This window comes from Ovis aries, chromosome 20, assembly GCF_016772045.2.
Source record: "Ovis aries strain OAR_USU_Benz2616 breed Rambouillet chromosome 20, ARS-UI_Ramb_v3.0, whole genome shotgun sequence".
In the NCBI taxonomy this organism is placed as follows: domain Eukaryota; kingdom Metazoa; phylum Chordata; class Mammalia; order Artiodactyla; family Bovidae; genus Ovis; species Ovis aries.
The window spans coordinates 2,774,763-2,787,025 of NC_056073.1; the positions used below are offsets into that span (position 1 = coordinate 2,774,763).

The 12,263-nt window shown below is 42.5% G+C and overlaps 1 protein-coding gene and 1 non-coding gene across 3 annotated transcripts in view; both read right to left on the reverse strand.

Moving 5' to 3' along the window:
- Positions 1-12,263, reverse strand: part of PRIM2 (DNA primase subunit 2) — a 303,693-nt gene that overhangs the window by 33,373 nt on the left and 258,057 nt on the right. For both annotated transcript variants that reach the window (XM_027959198.3, XM_042236743.2), the window contains exon 12: positions 2,747-2,829. In XM_027959198.3, coding sequence (XP_027814999.2) covers positions 2,747-2,829 — 83 coding nt within the window. The remainder of the gene's footprint in view (positions 1-2,746; positions 2,830-12,263) is intronic.
- TRNAC-ACA (transfer RNA cysteine (anticodon ACA)) lies at positions 5,421-5,492 on the reverse strand. Its single transcript has one exon. It is a non-coding gene; the product is annotated as a tRNA-Cys (tRNA).

Genomic DNA, 12,263 nt, shown 5'->3' on the forward strand with positions numbered 1-12,263 from the left:
ATAAAAAGAATGAACTATTGCCATTAATATGGATAGACCTAGAGATCAGCATACTTAATAAGGCAGACAGAGAATGACAAATACTGCATGATTTCACCTGTACATGGAATCTAAAAAACAAAACGAACAAATATAAATAGAGTCAAAGATACAAAGAAAAACAGATGTTTACTAAAATGGAGAACATGAAATATTGAAACAGAAATAGCAAATCACTATGTTGTATACCAGGGACTAACATGGTGCGAAGGTCACTTCAAAAACCAACCAACCAACCACGGAAAAAAGGATCAGATTTGTGATTTTCAGAGGTAGGGTTGTGGGAAGGGGACCTGGATGAAGGCAATCAAAAGACAGGAACTTCCAGTTGTAAGAAAAATAATTACTAAAGATGTAATGTACAACATGATAAATATACATTATATACGAAAGTAAAGACAGTAAGTCCTAAGAGTTTTCATAACAAGGAAACAACATTTTTTCTATTTCTTTGCTTTTGTATGTATATGATGACATAGATTTGCTAATTTTACTGTGGTCACCAATTCACAGCATTTATAAATCAGAGCACTGCGCGGCGCCTTACACAGTGCTGTACATCACTCTTGTCTCAAGAACACTGGACGAAAAAAGACCACAGGCATGTACAGCGTGGTCATGATGTAACAGAGAGAAGCTAACACTGCTTGGTTAGAGAGGGGCTGTCTTTGCTTCTGTCTTTATCACGCCCAGCCTCTGTGATGGGTTCTTTTCCTACAAACAGGCTCAGGTCCACTGTAGCCCCAAACATGCAGGCAAACCACCTGAGAGGCTCACGCTGACAGAGCCAACTTTCTGGGAGATGTGCTCGCTGCCTGCGGGTCTGAGCCACTGCCTCACTCAGTCTGTGGTCTTGCTCTGCGTTCCCGGAGATGCTGACGCCTCTCACCGAATCCAGCTGCCTCTCAGTCCTAACCCCAGCCAGTCTCTCCACTCCGAAGGACGCTGTCTCTCCACCACACAGGACGCTGTCTCTCCACCACACAGGATGCTGTCTCTCCACTCCGAGGGACTAGCCCTCCTCTCCCAGTTCTCTGCTGCCTTTTGTAGCCAGCACTTCCCAATGCATTTCTTCCCTCTCCCCTCATTTCTGCTCTGTCCTCTCTCATCTACTTCCTTCTACCATCTGACAGAGGGAAGCGTGAGCCAAGATTGCATCCTGAGTCCTGGCTTTGACTCCCTCCCCCTCTCTCATTATCTGCTCCCTTCTCCCACAGAAAACTCATGACAATCAGCTCTAAAGCAGACTGGGATTGAGAAAACACCATGGAGTCAGAGGCCTGGCTTCCATCTCTGGTAGCAATGACCCAGGAGCTCTGCGCCCATATTACACCCCCATCCAACTCCACAAAAGAAGCACTTCCTCTAATGTTCATTCCAATCCAATTTATTGTTAGATCTACAATTCTAACCCAAAAGAACACCGATTTCCAGCTGGAACTTCTCTGCTACTTCTCTAACACACTACAAATCTGTCATTTAACTGTCCCAGCTCGAAACCTAATCTCTCAAACCAACAAAAACTCCTTTCAAGTGACCTATCAATGTTGATATACTGGTGCTACCAATACCTTAAGCTTGAAATGCTAGCAATCCTATACACTTATTGCCTTTTTTTTTTCCCCACTTATTGCCTTTTATTCACACTTTCTCTCTTCCTAGCCACCTCCCATACACTCGGTCTAATTCACAGAGCATCCCTTCCAAGAAGTGATTCTCAGCCTCCCAATCTGATTACCAACTCTTGTATGCAGAAGAACCAAAACACTCTATGTGTGCCTCTCTCATATGACTTAGGTTTTATAGGAACATGGGTTTATATCCAATTCTTCTTAGCATCTGCCAATAGCTGGGCACCTTGGACACTGCCTTTTCCAGAGGATGGAAAAACCAAGATACGAATTCAATTGATTAAACTCAATATAAACTCTGGACACAGTAGAAACAGAATTTTCTAAAATAATTATTTCGTTCAAGAAAAACTGATATATAATGAATTAGATGTTCTGGCTCTAAAATAGTGTTCTTCTTAAGCTAAGAAAGCAGAAACTCCTTTTAAATGCCTTCAAATCCCAAGCCAACTCACAGACAGAGTGCATCTCTGCGAGCTCACAGGTTTTTTTTTTTTAAAGCATATTTATTAAAAGACACACTCTTAACCATTTGCTGTTACCTTCAAGCATTTTTTTTTTTTACCTAAGCGGTTTCTGAGACAAAGCATCTGATGAACCATTGGACCTGATGAACTATCCTCCTAAGTGCGGATCTGATTAGTAAATCAGAACACGCGGCAGCACGCACTGCTCTACCTTCTGCTTCAACCTCCCACAGCACAGAAAGTCTCCAAAAAGCAACACGATGCCATTGATTTTCAGCTTCACTAATAAGCTTCAATGCATTCCTCTAAAATCTTATTTTCTAAAATGCCCCCCATTGAGATAGTAAAGCAAATAGAGAGAGAGAGAGAGTGAAAAAAAAAGGGGGGTTTCAGCTTTATTACACAAAAATGTTGCCTAGCAGAGAGAAGAACTAGAATACACAAGGAGTCTAAACCAGAGAAGCCAAAGCTTTGGGTTAATTCACTTAGAAGAGGGGCTGCGGTGTGAGGCCAAGCAGGCAGTACACAGCATCCCTGCTAGAACACGACCTGAAACCAAGGGCCTGCCCACTGTCTAGTCGTTGAGACTGCCGGGAGGGTCCAACCTACCTGGCTGATCCCTGCGGGAGGGATCTTGTAGGCCTGCAGTTTCTGCCTCAGCAGCTCGGGGTCGCTGTGTCGGAATGGGCACCCTGGCAATGACAAGCAGCACAACAGCAGGTTATCCACCCAGACTCAACACAACACCATGCTCGAGAGACTCCTGAGCAGCCCTCAACTGTCCAACGGCCTATTAATAAAAGGGTTAACTGCCCAAGGGTGCAGCTGCTTTCCTCTCTTCATCTAAGTGACAGCTGAGCTGTGCATTATCAGGGCACTACCGTTCTCAGGAGAAGCCACCCACTCATTAGGAAGGGGAACAGCTTTAATCATGCTACTTGCTAACAACCTGAAATAATCAATAAGTAGCTATGAAGAATTTTACCTAAAAATTTCATTCAATCTTTCAATTGCACATATTTTTTTCTAGTTTACAAAAATACATAAAAGCATAAAGGAAGATAGATGGCATAAATGAAAAGAAACAATGTGAAAACACTAGGAAATATAAAAATCTCACATCATTTACAGATGTTAATTTTACACCTACTTCCCCACATCTAAGGTCAGGGTCGGCAGCCGAGAGGAGCTACCCCACGTCCAAGGTAAGGAGCAGCAGCTGCGCATTGCTGAAGCAGCCATGAAGAGACACCCCACGCCCAAGGTAAGAGAAACCCAAGTCAGATGGTAGGCACTGAGAGAAGGCACCAGAGAGCGGACAGATGGAAACCACAATCACAGACAACCAGCCAATCTGATCACACGGACCACAGGTTGTATAACTCAATGAAACTAGGCCACGCCATGGGGGCCACCCCAGACGGGCGGATCATGGTGGAGAGGTCTGACAGAATGTGGTCCACTGGAGAAGGGCATGGCAAACCACTTCAGTATTCTTGCCTTGAGAACCCCATGAACAGTATGAAAAGGCAAAAAGATAGGATACTGAAAGAGGAACGCCCCAGGTCGGTAGGTGCCCAATATGCTACTGGAGATCAGTGGAGAAATAACTCCAGAAAGAATGAAGGGATGGAGCCAAAGCAAAAACAATGCCCAGTTGCGGATGGGACTGGTGGTAGAAGCAAGGTCCAATGCTATAAAGAGTAATATTGCATAGGAACCTGGAATGTTAGGTCCATGAATCAAGGCAAATTGGAAGTGGTCAAACAGGAGATGGCAAGAATGAATATTGACATTCTAGGAATTAGTGAACTAAAATGGACTGGAATGGGTGAATTTAAGTCAGATGACCATTATATTTACTCTGTGGTCAGGAATCCCTTAGAAGAAATGGAATAGCCATCATAGTCAACAAAAGAGTCCAAAATGTACTACTTGGATGCAATCTCAAAAAAGACAGAATGATCTTTATTTGTTTCCAAGGCAAACCATTCAATATCACAGTAATGCAAGTCTATGCCCCAACCAGTAATGCTGAGGAAGCTCAAGTTGAATGGTTCTATGAAGACCTACAAGACCTTCTAGAACTAACATCCAAAAAAGATGTCCTTTTCATTATAGGGGACTGGAATGCAAAAGTAGGAAGTCAAGAGACACCGGGAGTAACAGGCAAATTTGGCCTTTACGGAATGAAGCAGGGCAAAGGCTAATAGAGTTCTGCCAAGACAACGCACTGGTCATTGCAAACATCCTCTTTCAAGAATACATGAGAAGACTCTACACATGGACATCACCAGATGGTCAACACTGAAATCAGATTGATTATATTCTTTGCAGCCAAAGATGGAGAAGCTCTATACAAGTCAGCAAAAACAAGACCAGGAGCTGACTGTGACTCAGATCATGAACTCCTTATTGCCAAATACAGACTGAAATTAAAGAAGGTGGAGAAAACCACTAGACCATTCAGGTATGACCTAAATCAAATCCCTTATGACTATACAGTGGAAGCAAGAAATAGATTTAAAGGACTAGATCTGATAGACAGAGTGCCCGATGAACTATGGATGGAGATTCGTGACACTGTACAGGAGACAGGGATCAAGAACATCCCCAAGAAAAAGAAATGCAAAAAAGTTCCAAAGAATATCAAGGAGAGATAAGAAAGCCTTCCTCAGTGATCAATGCAAAGAAATAGAGGAAAACAATAGAATGGGAAAGACTAGAGATCTCTTCAAGAAAATCAGAGATACAAGGGAACATTTCACGCAAAGATGGGCTCAATAAGGACAGAAATGGTATGGACCTAACAGAAGCAGAAGATATTAAGAATAGGTGGCAAGAATACAGAGAAGAACTTTACAAAAAAGATCTTCAAGACCCGGATAATCACAATGATGTGATCACTCATCTAGAGCTAGACATCCTGGAATATGAAGTCAAGTGGGCCTTAGAAAGCATCACTATGAACAAAGCTAGTGGAGGCGATGGAACACCAGTTGAGCTATTTCCAATCCTGAAAGATGATGCTGTGAAAGGCTGCACTCAATATGCCAGCAAATTTGGAAAACTCAGCAGTGGCCACAGGACTGGAAAAAGTTAGTTTTTATTCCAACCCCAAAGAAAGGCAGTGCCAAAGAATGTTCAAAAGTGAATGTGAAGTCGCTCAATCGTGTCCAGCTCTTGGGGACCCCTTGGACAATAGTCCACCAGGCTCCACCATCCATGGGATTCTCCAGTCAAGAATACTGGAGTGGGTTGCCATTTCCTTCTCCAGGGGATCTTCCCAACCCAGGGATCGAACCTGGGTCTCCTGCATTGTAGGCAGACGCTTTACCGTCTGAACTACCAGGGAAGTCTGTTTTTAAGAATGCTCAAACTAGTGCACAACTGCACTCATCTTACATGCTAGTAAAGTAATGCTTAAAATTCTCCAAGCCAGGCTTCAGCAATACGTGAACCGTGAACTTCCAGATGTTCAAGATGGTTTTAGAAAAGACAGAGGAACCAGAGATCAAATTGTTAACATCCAATGGGTCACTGAAAAAGCAAGAGAGTTCCAGAAAAAAACATCTATTTCTGCTTTATTGATATACCAAAGCCTTTGACTGTGTGGATCACAATAAACTGTGGAAAATTCTGAAAGAGATAGGAATACCAGACCACCTGACCTGCCTCCTGAGAAATCTGTATGCAGGTCAGGAAGCAACAGTTAGAACTGGACATGGAACAACAGACTGGTTCCAAACAGGAAAAGGAGTACGTCAAGGCTGTATATTGTCACCCTGCTTATTTAACTTATATGCAGAGTACATCATGAGAAATGCTCCGCTGGAGGAAGCACAGGCTGGAATCAAGATTGCTGAGAGAAAGATCAGTAACCTCAGATATGCAGATGACACCACCCTTATGGCAGAAACTGAACAAGAACTAAAAAGCCTCTTGATGGTGAAAGAGGAGAGTGAAAAAGTTGGCTTAAAGCTCAGCATTCAGAAAACTAACATCGTGGTGTCCGGTCCCATCACTTCATGGCAAATAGATGGGGTAATAGTGGAAACAGTGGCTGACTTTATTTTCCTGGGCTCCAAAATCACTACAGATGGTGATTGCAGTCATGAAATTAAACGACTCTTACTCCTTGGAAGGAAAGTTGTGACCAACCTAGACAGCATATTGAAAAGCAGAGACATTACTTTATCAACAAAGTTCCGTCTAGTCAAGGCTATAGTTTTTCCAGTGGTCATGCATGGATGTGAGAGTTAGACTATAAAAAAAGGTGAGCACCAAAGAATTGATGCTTTTGAACTATGGTGTTGGAGAAGACTCTTGAGAGTTCCCTGGACTACAAAGAGATCCAACCAATCCATCCTAAAGGAAATCAGTCCTCAATATTCATTGGAAGGACTGATGGTGAAGCTGAAACTCCAATATTTTGGCCACCTGATGCGAAGAGTTAACTCATTTGAAAAGAGCCTGATGCTGCAAAAGATTGAGGGCAGGAGGAGAAGGGGACGATAGAGGATGAGATGGTTGGATGATCGACTCAATGGACATGGGTTTGGGTGACCTTCTGGGAGTTGGTGATGGACAGGGAGGACTGGCGTGCTTCAGTTCATGGGGTCGCAAAGAGTTGGACACAACTGAGTGACTGAACTGAACTGAACCCAAAGTGCAGAATCCATACAAAGTTAGAGGAATCCCAGATAGAAATGAGATGAACAAACAGGAAAATATTTTATAGAAAAATGAGTTATAGGAGGTATACAGAATCTCTATATTATTTCATAAGAAAAATAAAGATGGGCTACTAAAAACAATGGCATAAACAAGAACATAGAAAATATCTAAAAGTGGTATATGCCAAAATCCAGGAAATTTTAGATATTTTAATAAGAAACTACAATGAGAAGTCAACATATTTTATTTAAAAGTTGACACAGGAAGCCAGGGCAATTTTTTTCAGTCGTAGCTGATGGACCTGTAAGTTAATGAGAAACAACTGTGCATTATTAATGAAAGTAATGGGAAATTGGCTGCAACAAAAATAATGGAAAAAAGCCCAGAAGCTAAACAAATGTGGTTACTAAAAGCCTTAACTACAAATAAAAGCACACATGATAACACTGTTGCTACTGCTACTAAGTCGCTTCAGTCGTGTCTGACTCTGTGCAACCCCATAGACGGCAGCCCATCAGGCTCCACCGTCCCTGGGATTCTCCAGGCAAGAACACTGGAGTGGGTTGCCATTTCCTTCTCCAACGCATGAAAGTGAAAAGTGAAAGGGAAGTCGCTCAGTAGTGTTCGACTTTCAGCAGCCCCATGGACTGCAGCCCACCAGGCTCCTCCGTCCATGGAATTTTCCAGGCAAGAGTACTGGAGTGCGGTGCCATTGCCCTCTCCCCATGAAAACACTGGATTCCTATAAATTATGAAAGTCACAAAATTCATGGCAGTATGTATTTTAGTAAGATCAGCACTGTAACACTGTTTAGTACTAGGAAGTGTGATGAGCAGGTGCACAGCATGTGGTTAAGAGTCTGGAGCTGCCCTTCCTGCATCTGAATCTCAGTTTACCAGCTAAGGATTGGGGGGCTGTGTGCTTGTCTGCATCTTGTTGCTGACTCAGCTTCACTGTCAGCATGGGAAATACGTAGCAGAGCTCCTGTGAGAATGGTATCTAAAGCCCTTCCACACTGCCAGCATACAGGAAGCACACCTCAACATGGGTTAGCCAACATTATCATTCCAAAAAAAAGTCTTATAATGAAATTGCAAAGGATCCCAATGAGAAGGAAATGAGGCTTAGTTAAGTCCAGAATTATTAAAAGTGAAAGTCACTCAGTCATGTCTGACTCTTTGCAACCCCATGGACTATATAGTCCATGGAATTCTCCAGGCCAGAATACTGGAGTGTGCAGCCGTTCCCTTCTCCAGGGGATCTTCCCAACCCAGGTCTCCTGCACTGCAGGCAGATTCCTTGCCGTCTGAGCCACTAGAATTATTAAAAGACACCAACAAGAGACAGATTAACTGAATTGTCCAAACTGCACTTGAAATACTGCCCATGCCTACATGAAAAGGTCAGAAAGGGCAAAGCCAAGAAGAAACCAAAGACTGACAAAACGCCTTTCAAAGCTTTGCTCACAAAAATAAGAAAACAGAAGAAACAATCCACCTCGGGAGTAGGGAAGCTGGTGTTATTTTTGACAAATGACAGAAAGAAAACAGAATTCAGCAACTCTGAACTTTGCTTCTATCATCTAACAACCTTCCAAACTGGAAAGGGCTGAACTCACAAGGTAACTGAAGGTAAAGGGAATGTAGATACAACTCATGGTGTTCTAGGCAAGTCTTGAACAAAACTGCCCAGCACACATTTGTGGAAGGAATGGATAAACAGTCTGGAATACAGTTATACCTATATTGACTCAAGATTGGCTGAACAACCATTCCTGGCAGCACTGGTTAATGAAATGCTGTCAACCTAGGGGACTACAGAGCTGTGCAAATTACACAAACCTGAAAGGACAGAGACTTCAGGTTTCCAGCCTGGCACAGAAAGAGCAAAGACGTTTTCACTCCATCCTAACAAGTAAAAAGCTGAACAGACTGGAAATCAACAACTCCACTCAGACCCATCAAAGAAATGAGGTCACAGGGCAAAGCACTGCCCACCAAAATTAGAGAGAGAGGCAGACAGAGAGAGCCACAACACACCAGAGCAGAAATCTCTGCAGGAACCAGCACTGGCGTAGGAACTCCTACCCTGGAACTGACAGATCTCTGGTCTCTGTGTGGATGACTCTGAGAGACAGAAACTCCAAGGCAACTGGCCAGAGGAGGCCACACTGTGCAGCTGAATGTCAGGGGCCCCACTATGTGCTCACAGCATGTAACAGAGAAACCCACTCATGTTCTGGCATGGGGATAAACAAAGGCACCATCCTTAAATACTCTGGAGCACTCTGTTCTGTTTAGCAAGGCTGCCCTCAGGAGAAAACATCTTACCTGAGTCTCACCTGTCTGGGGGAATGGAAATGCCCAGCTCCAGCCTCCTCTGACCACTCTGTTCCCTTGGAAGCAGGGAAGCTGAGAATCACTCGTGTGGTTCACAGCCACAGGCACACTACACACTGTCTATAGTCATCCCCTCCCGCTCACCAGCACATCACGACAGGCAAATGTACTAGGTTTCTGTACACCCTGTATGTCACATCTACCTTTCAACAAAAAATTACAATACGGAGAGACTGAACACATGCCAGAACCAAAGCCAGATATGGCGGTGTGTTGGCATTATCAGACTGAAACTTTAAATTAACTATGATCAACATGCCGAGGGCTCTGCTGGAAAAAGTAGACAACATGCACGCACAGACGTATAACATAAGCAGACAGATGGAAATTCTAAGGAAGAACGAAACAGTGAGGCATCAGGAATCAAAACACTAACAGAAACGAAGAGTGCCTTTGTTGGACTTATTAGCAGACACAGCTGAGGAAACAAACTCTATGCTTCAGGATACGACAATAGAAATTTCCAAAAGCAAAAAAAAAGAAAAAAGATTGGGGGAAAAAAGAACAAGACCAAAATAGCCAAGAACTGAATAACAAAGCTGTCACATACGACAACTGGAATCCCAGGAGGAGGAGAGAAAAAGGAACAGAAGCAATAATGACAGAGAATTTCCTCCAAATTAATGTTAGATACCAAACCACAGACCCAGGAAGCTCAGAGAACACCAAGCCCAAGCAGGATAAACGCCAATAGAAGATAGTGAGGCATATTACATTACATTATATGATTATAGTATAGTATAGTATATTAATAGTTTAGAAAATCAGTGACAAAGGAAAATCTTAAAAGAAGCTAAAGGAGAAACATCTTACCCACAAAGAAAAAACTTTTATTGAACTTATCCTCAGAAACTATGCAAGAAGGGAGTGGAGTGAAACAGTTAAACTGTGTAGAGAAAAAACTTCCTCAAACTCAGAACTGTGTACCCTACAAAATTCTCCTTCAAAAGAGACAGAGAAATAAGGAGTTTCTCTGACAAACAAAAATTGAGGTAATATGTTTCCAGATCTCCAGGGCAAGAAACGTTAAAAGAAGTTCTTCAAAGACAAGTAAAATGATATAAACCAGAAATTCAGATCTACCCAAAGAAAATCTGAACATCAAAGAACAGGAAAGGTAATATATAAACCTTTGCTTTTCTTACTCATAACTAACCTAACAAATAAAAGTTTGTTCAAAGCAATGGGAACAATGTATTCTATTATGCAGGTTTATGAACCTATCTGCATGTGTTTATATACTCTTATTATAAATGAAATGAATGACAGAAGGATACAAGGGAAGTAGAAACATTGTTATTATAAGGCACTTGCATTACTTGTGCCTGACATGGTGACCCAAAAAGAGACATATATATGAAAACTCCTTAAAAGTAAAACCAATTTAGAAAGTAATAAAATAAGTATAATAGATATGTTAAAAAGAAAAAAAATGGAATCATATAAAATGCTCAGTTAAAATCACAAAAGGCAGAAAAAGTATGGAAGACAAAAACAGAAACAAAGAAAAAGGACAACAAATAAAAAACAGTAACAAATACAGCTGCATTAACCCCACGAGATCAATCTTTACTTTAAAGGTGATGCTGCTACTGCTGCTAAGTCGCTTCAGTCATGTTCAACTCTGTGCGACCTCGTACACGGCAGCCCCCCAGGCTCCCGTCCCTGGGATTCTCCAGGCAAGAACACTGGAGTGGGTTGCCGTTTTCTTCTCCAATGCGTGCATGCATACTAAGTCATGTCAGTCACGTCCAACTTTGTGCAACCCTTTGGACAGCAGCCCACCAGGCTCCTCTGTCCACGAGATTCTCCTGGCAAGAATACTGGAGTGGGATGCCATTTCCTTCTCCATGGTCACCCATTAAAAGCATACTGTCAGAGTGGATCAAAATCAAGACCCAACTGTACGTTGTATATAAGAAAGCCACTTTAGAGACACACGTGGATTGGAAGGAATGGAAGAGAAAGATACACCATGCGACCACAAACCAAAGCAAATGGGAGTATATATTACTTTCAGACAGAGTAGACCTCAGGGCACAGGGTTTAGGTAGGATAAAAAGGGTCTTTACATAACAATGAAGGGTGAACACTCCAAGAAGACATCGCCATCTGTAAAGCGCATGCACTAACGACAGAGTAGCAAGACACACAAGGAAACACCAGACAGAACCACAAAGAGCAGTCCTGGCCCCACTGCTGGCAACCTCCACACCTCTATCAAGCTGGACGGGTTCTGCAGGAGAGTCAACAACACAGGAGAGCGCCTTAGCACTCACCAGAGACAGAAATGACACCCACAACCAGCTACACCCGACAGCTGCAGACAGCACGTCTTCAGCTCCCAGGGACAAGCTCTGCCGCAGGCCATGTCAACATGGGGACTGCTAAGCACATGGAGGGCAGAGTTCACCTAAGAACTCTATCTCTTGCTCAGTATTGCTGTGGACCAAAAACTGTTCAAAAAAAAAACAAAGATTATTCATTAAAAAAAAAAAAAGAGAATAAATCAGTGTATCTAATAAACAATATGAGCTTCCTGTATGTTTGCTAAGTACAGCGAGCCCTCAGCATCTGTGGGGACTGGTTCTAGGACCCGCCCAGGATACTACAGTTTGCAGGTACCCAAGTCCATTGGCTGGGCTTCCATACCCAAGATTCCACATCCTCATACACAACCAACCTCGACCTTATACTACTGAATATATTTGTTGGAAAAAAATCCACATGCGAGACGGACCCTTGGAGTTCATACCCTTGCTGTTTAAGAGTCAGCTGTGTATTATTTTCTAGCTGATTGAGTTTAAACTAAAAACATAATTTTAAAAAGGAGAATGGATAGGAATAAATTAGATAAAACAACAGAAAGAAGAAACACAATATCCTGCTTTTAAGGTAACAAATGTCCAAAATCACTATTTCAGTAACTCAAGCCTATGCTCCAACCGGTGATGCTGAAGAAGCTGAAGCTGAACGGTTCTATGAAGACCTACAAGATCTTCTAGAACTAACACCCAAAAAAGATGTCCTTTTCATTACAGGGGACCAG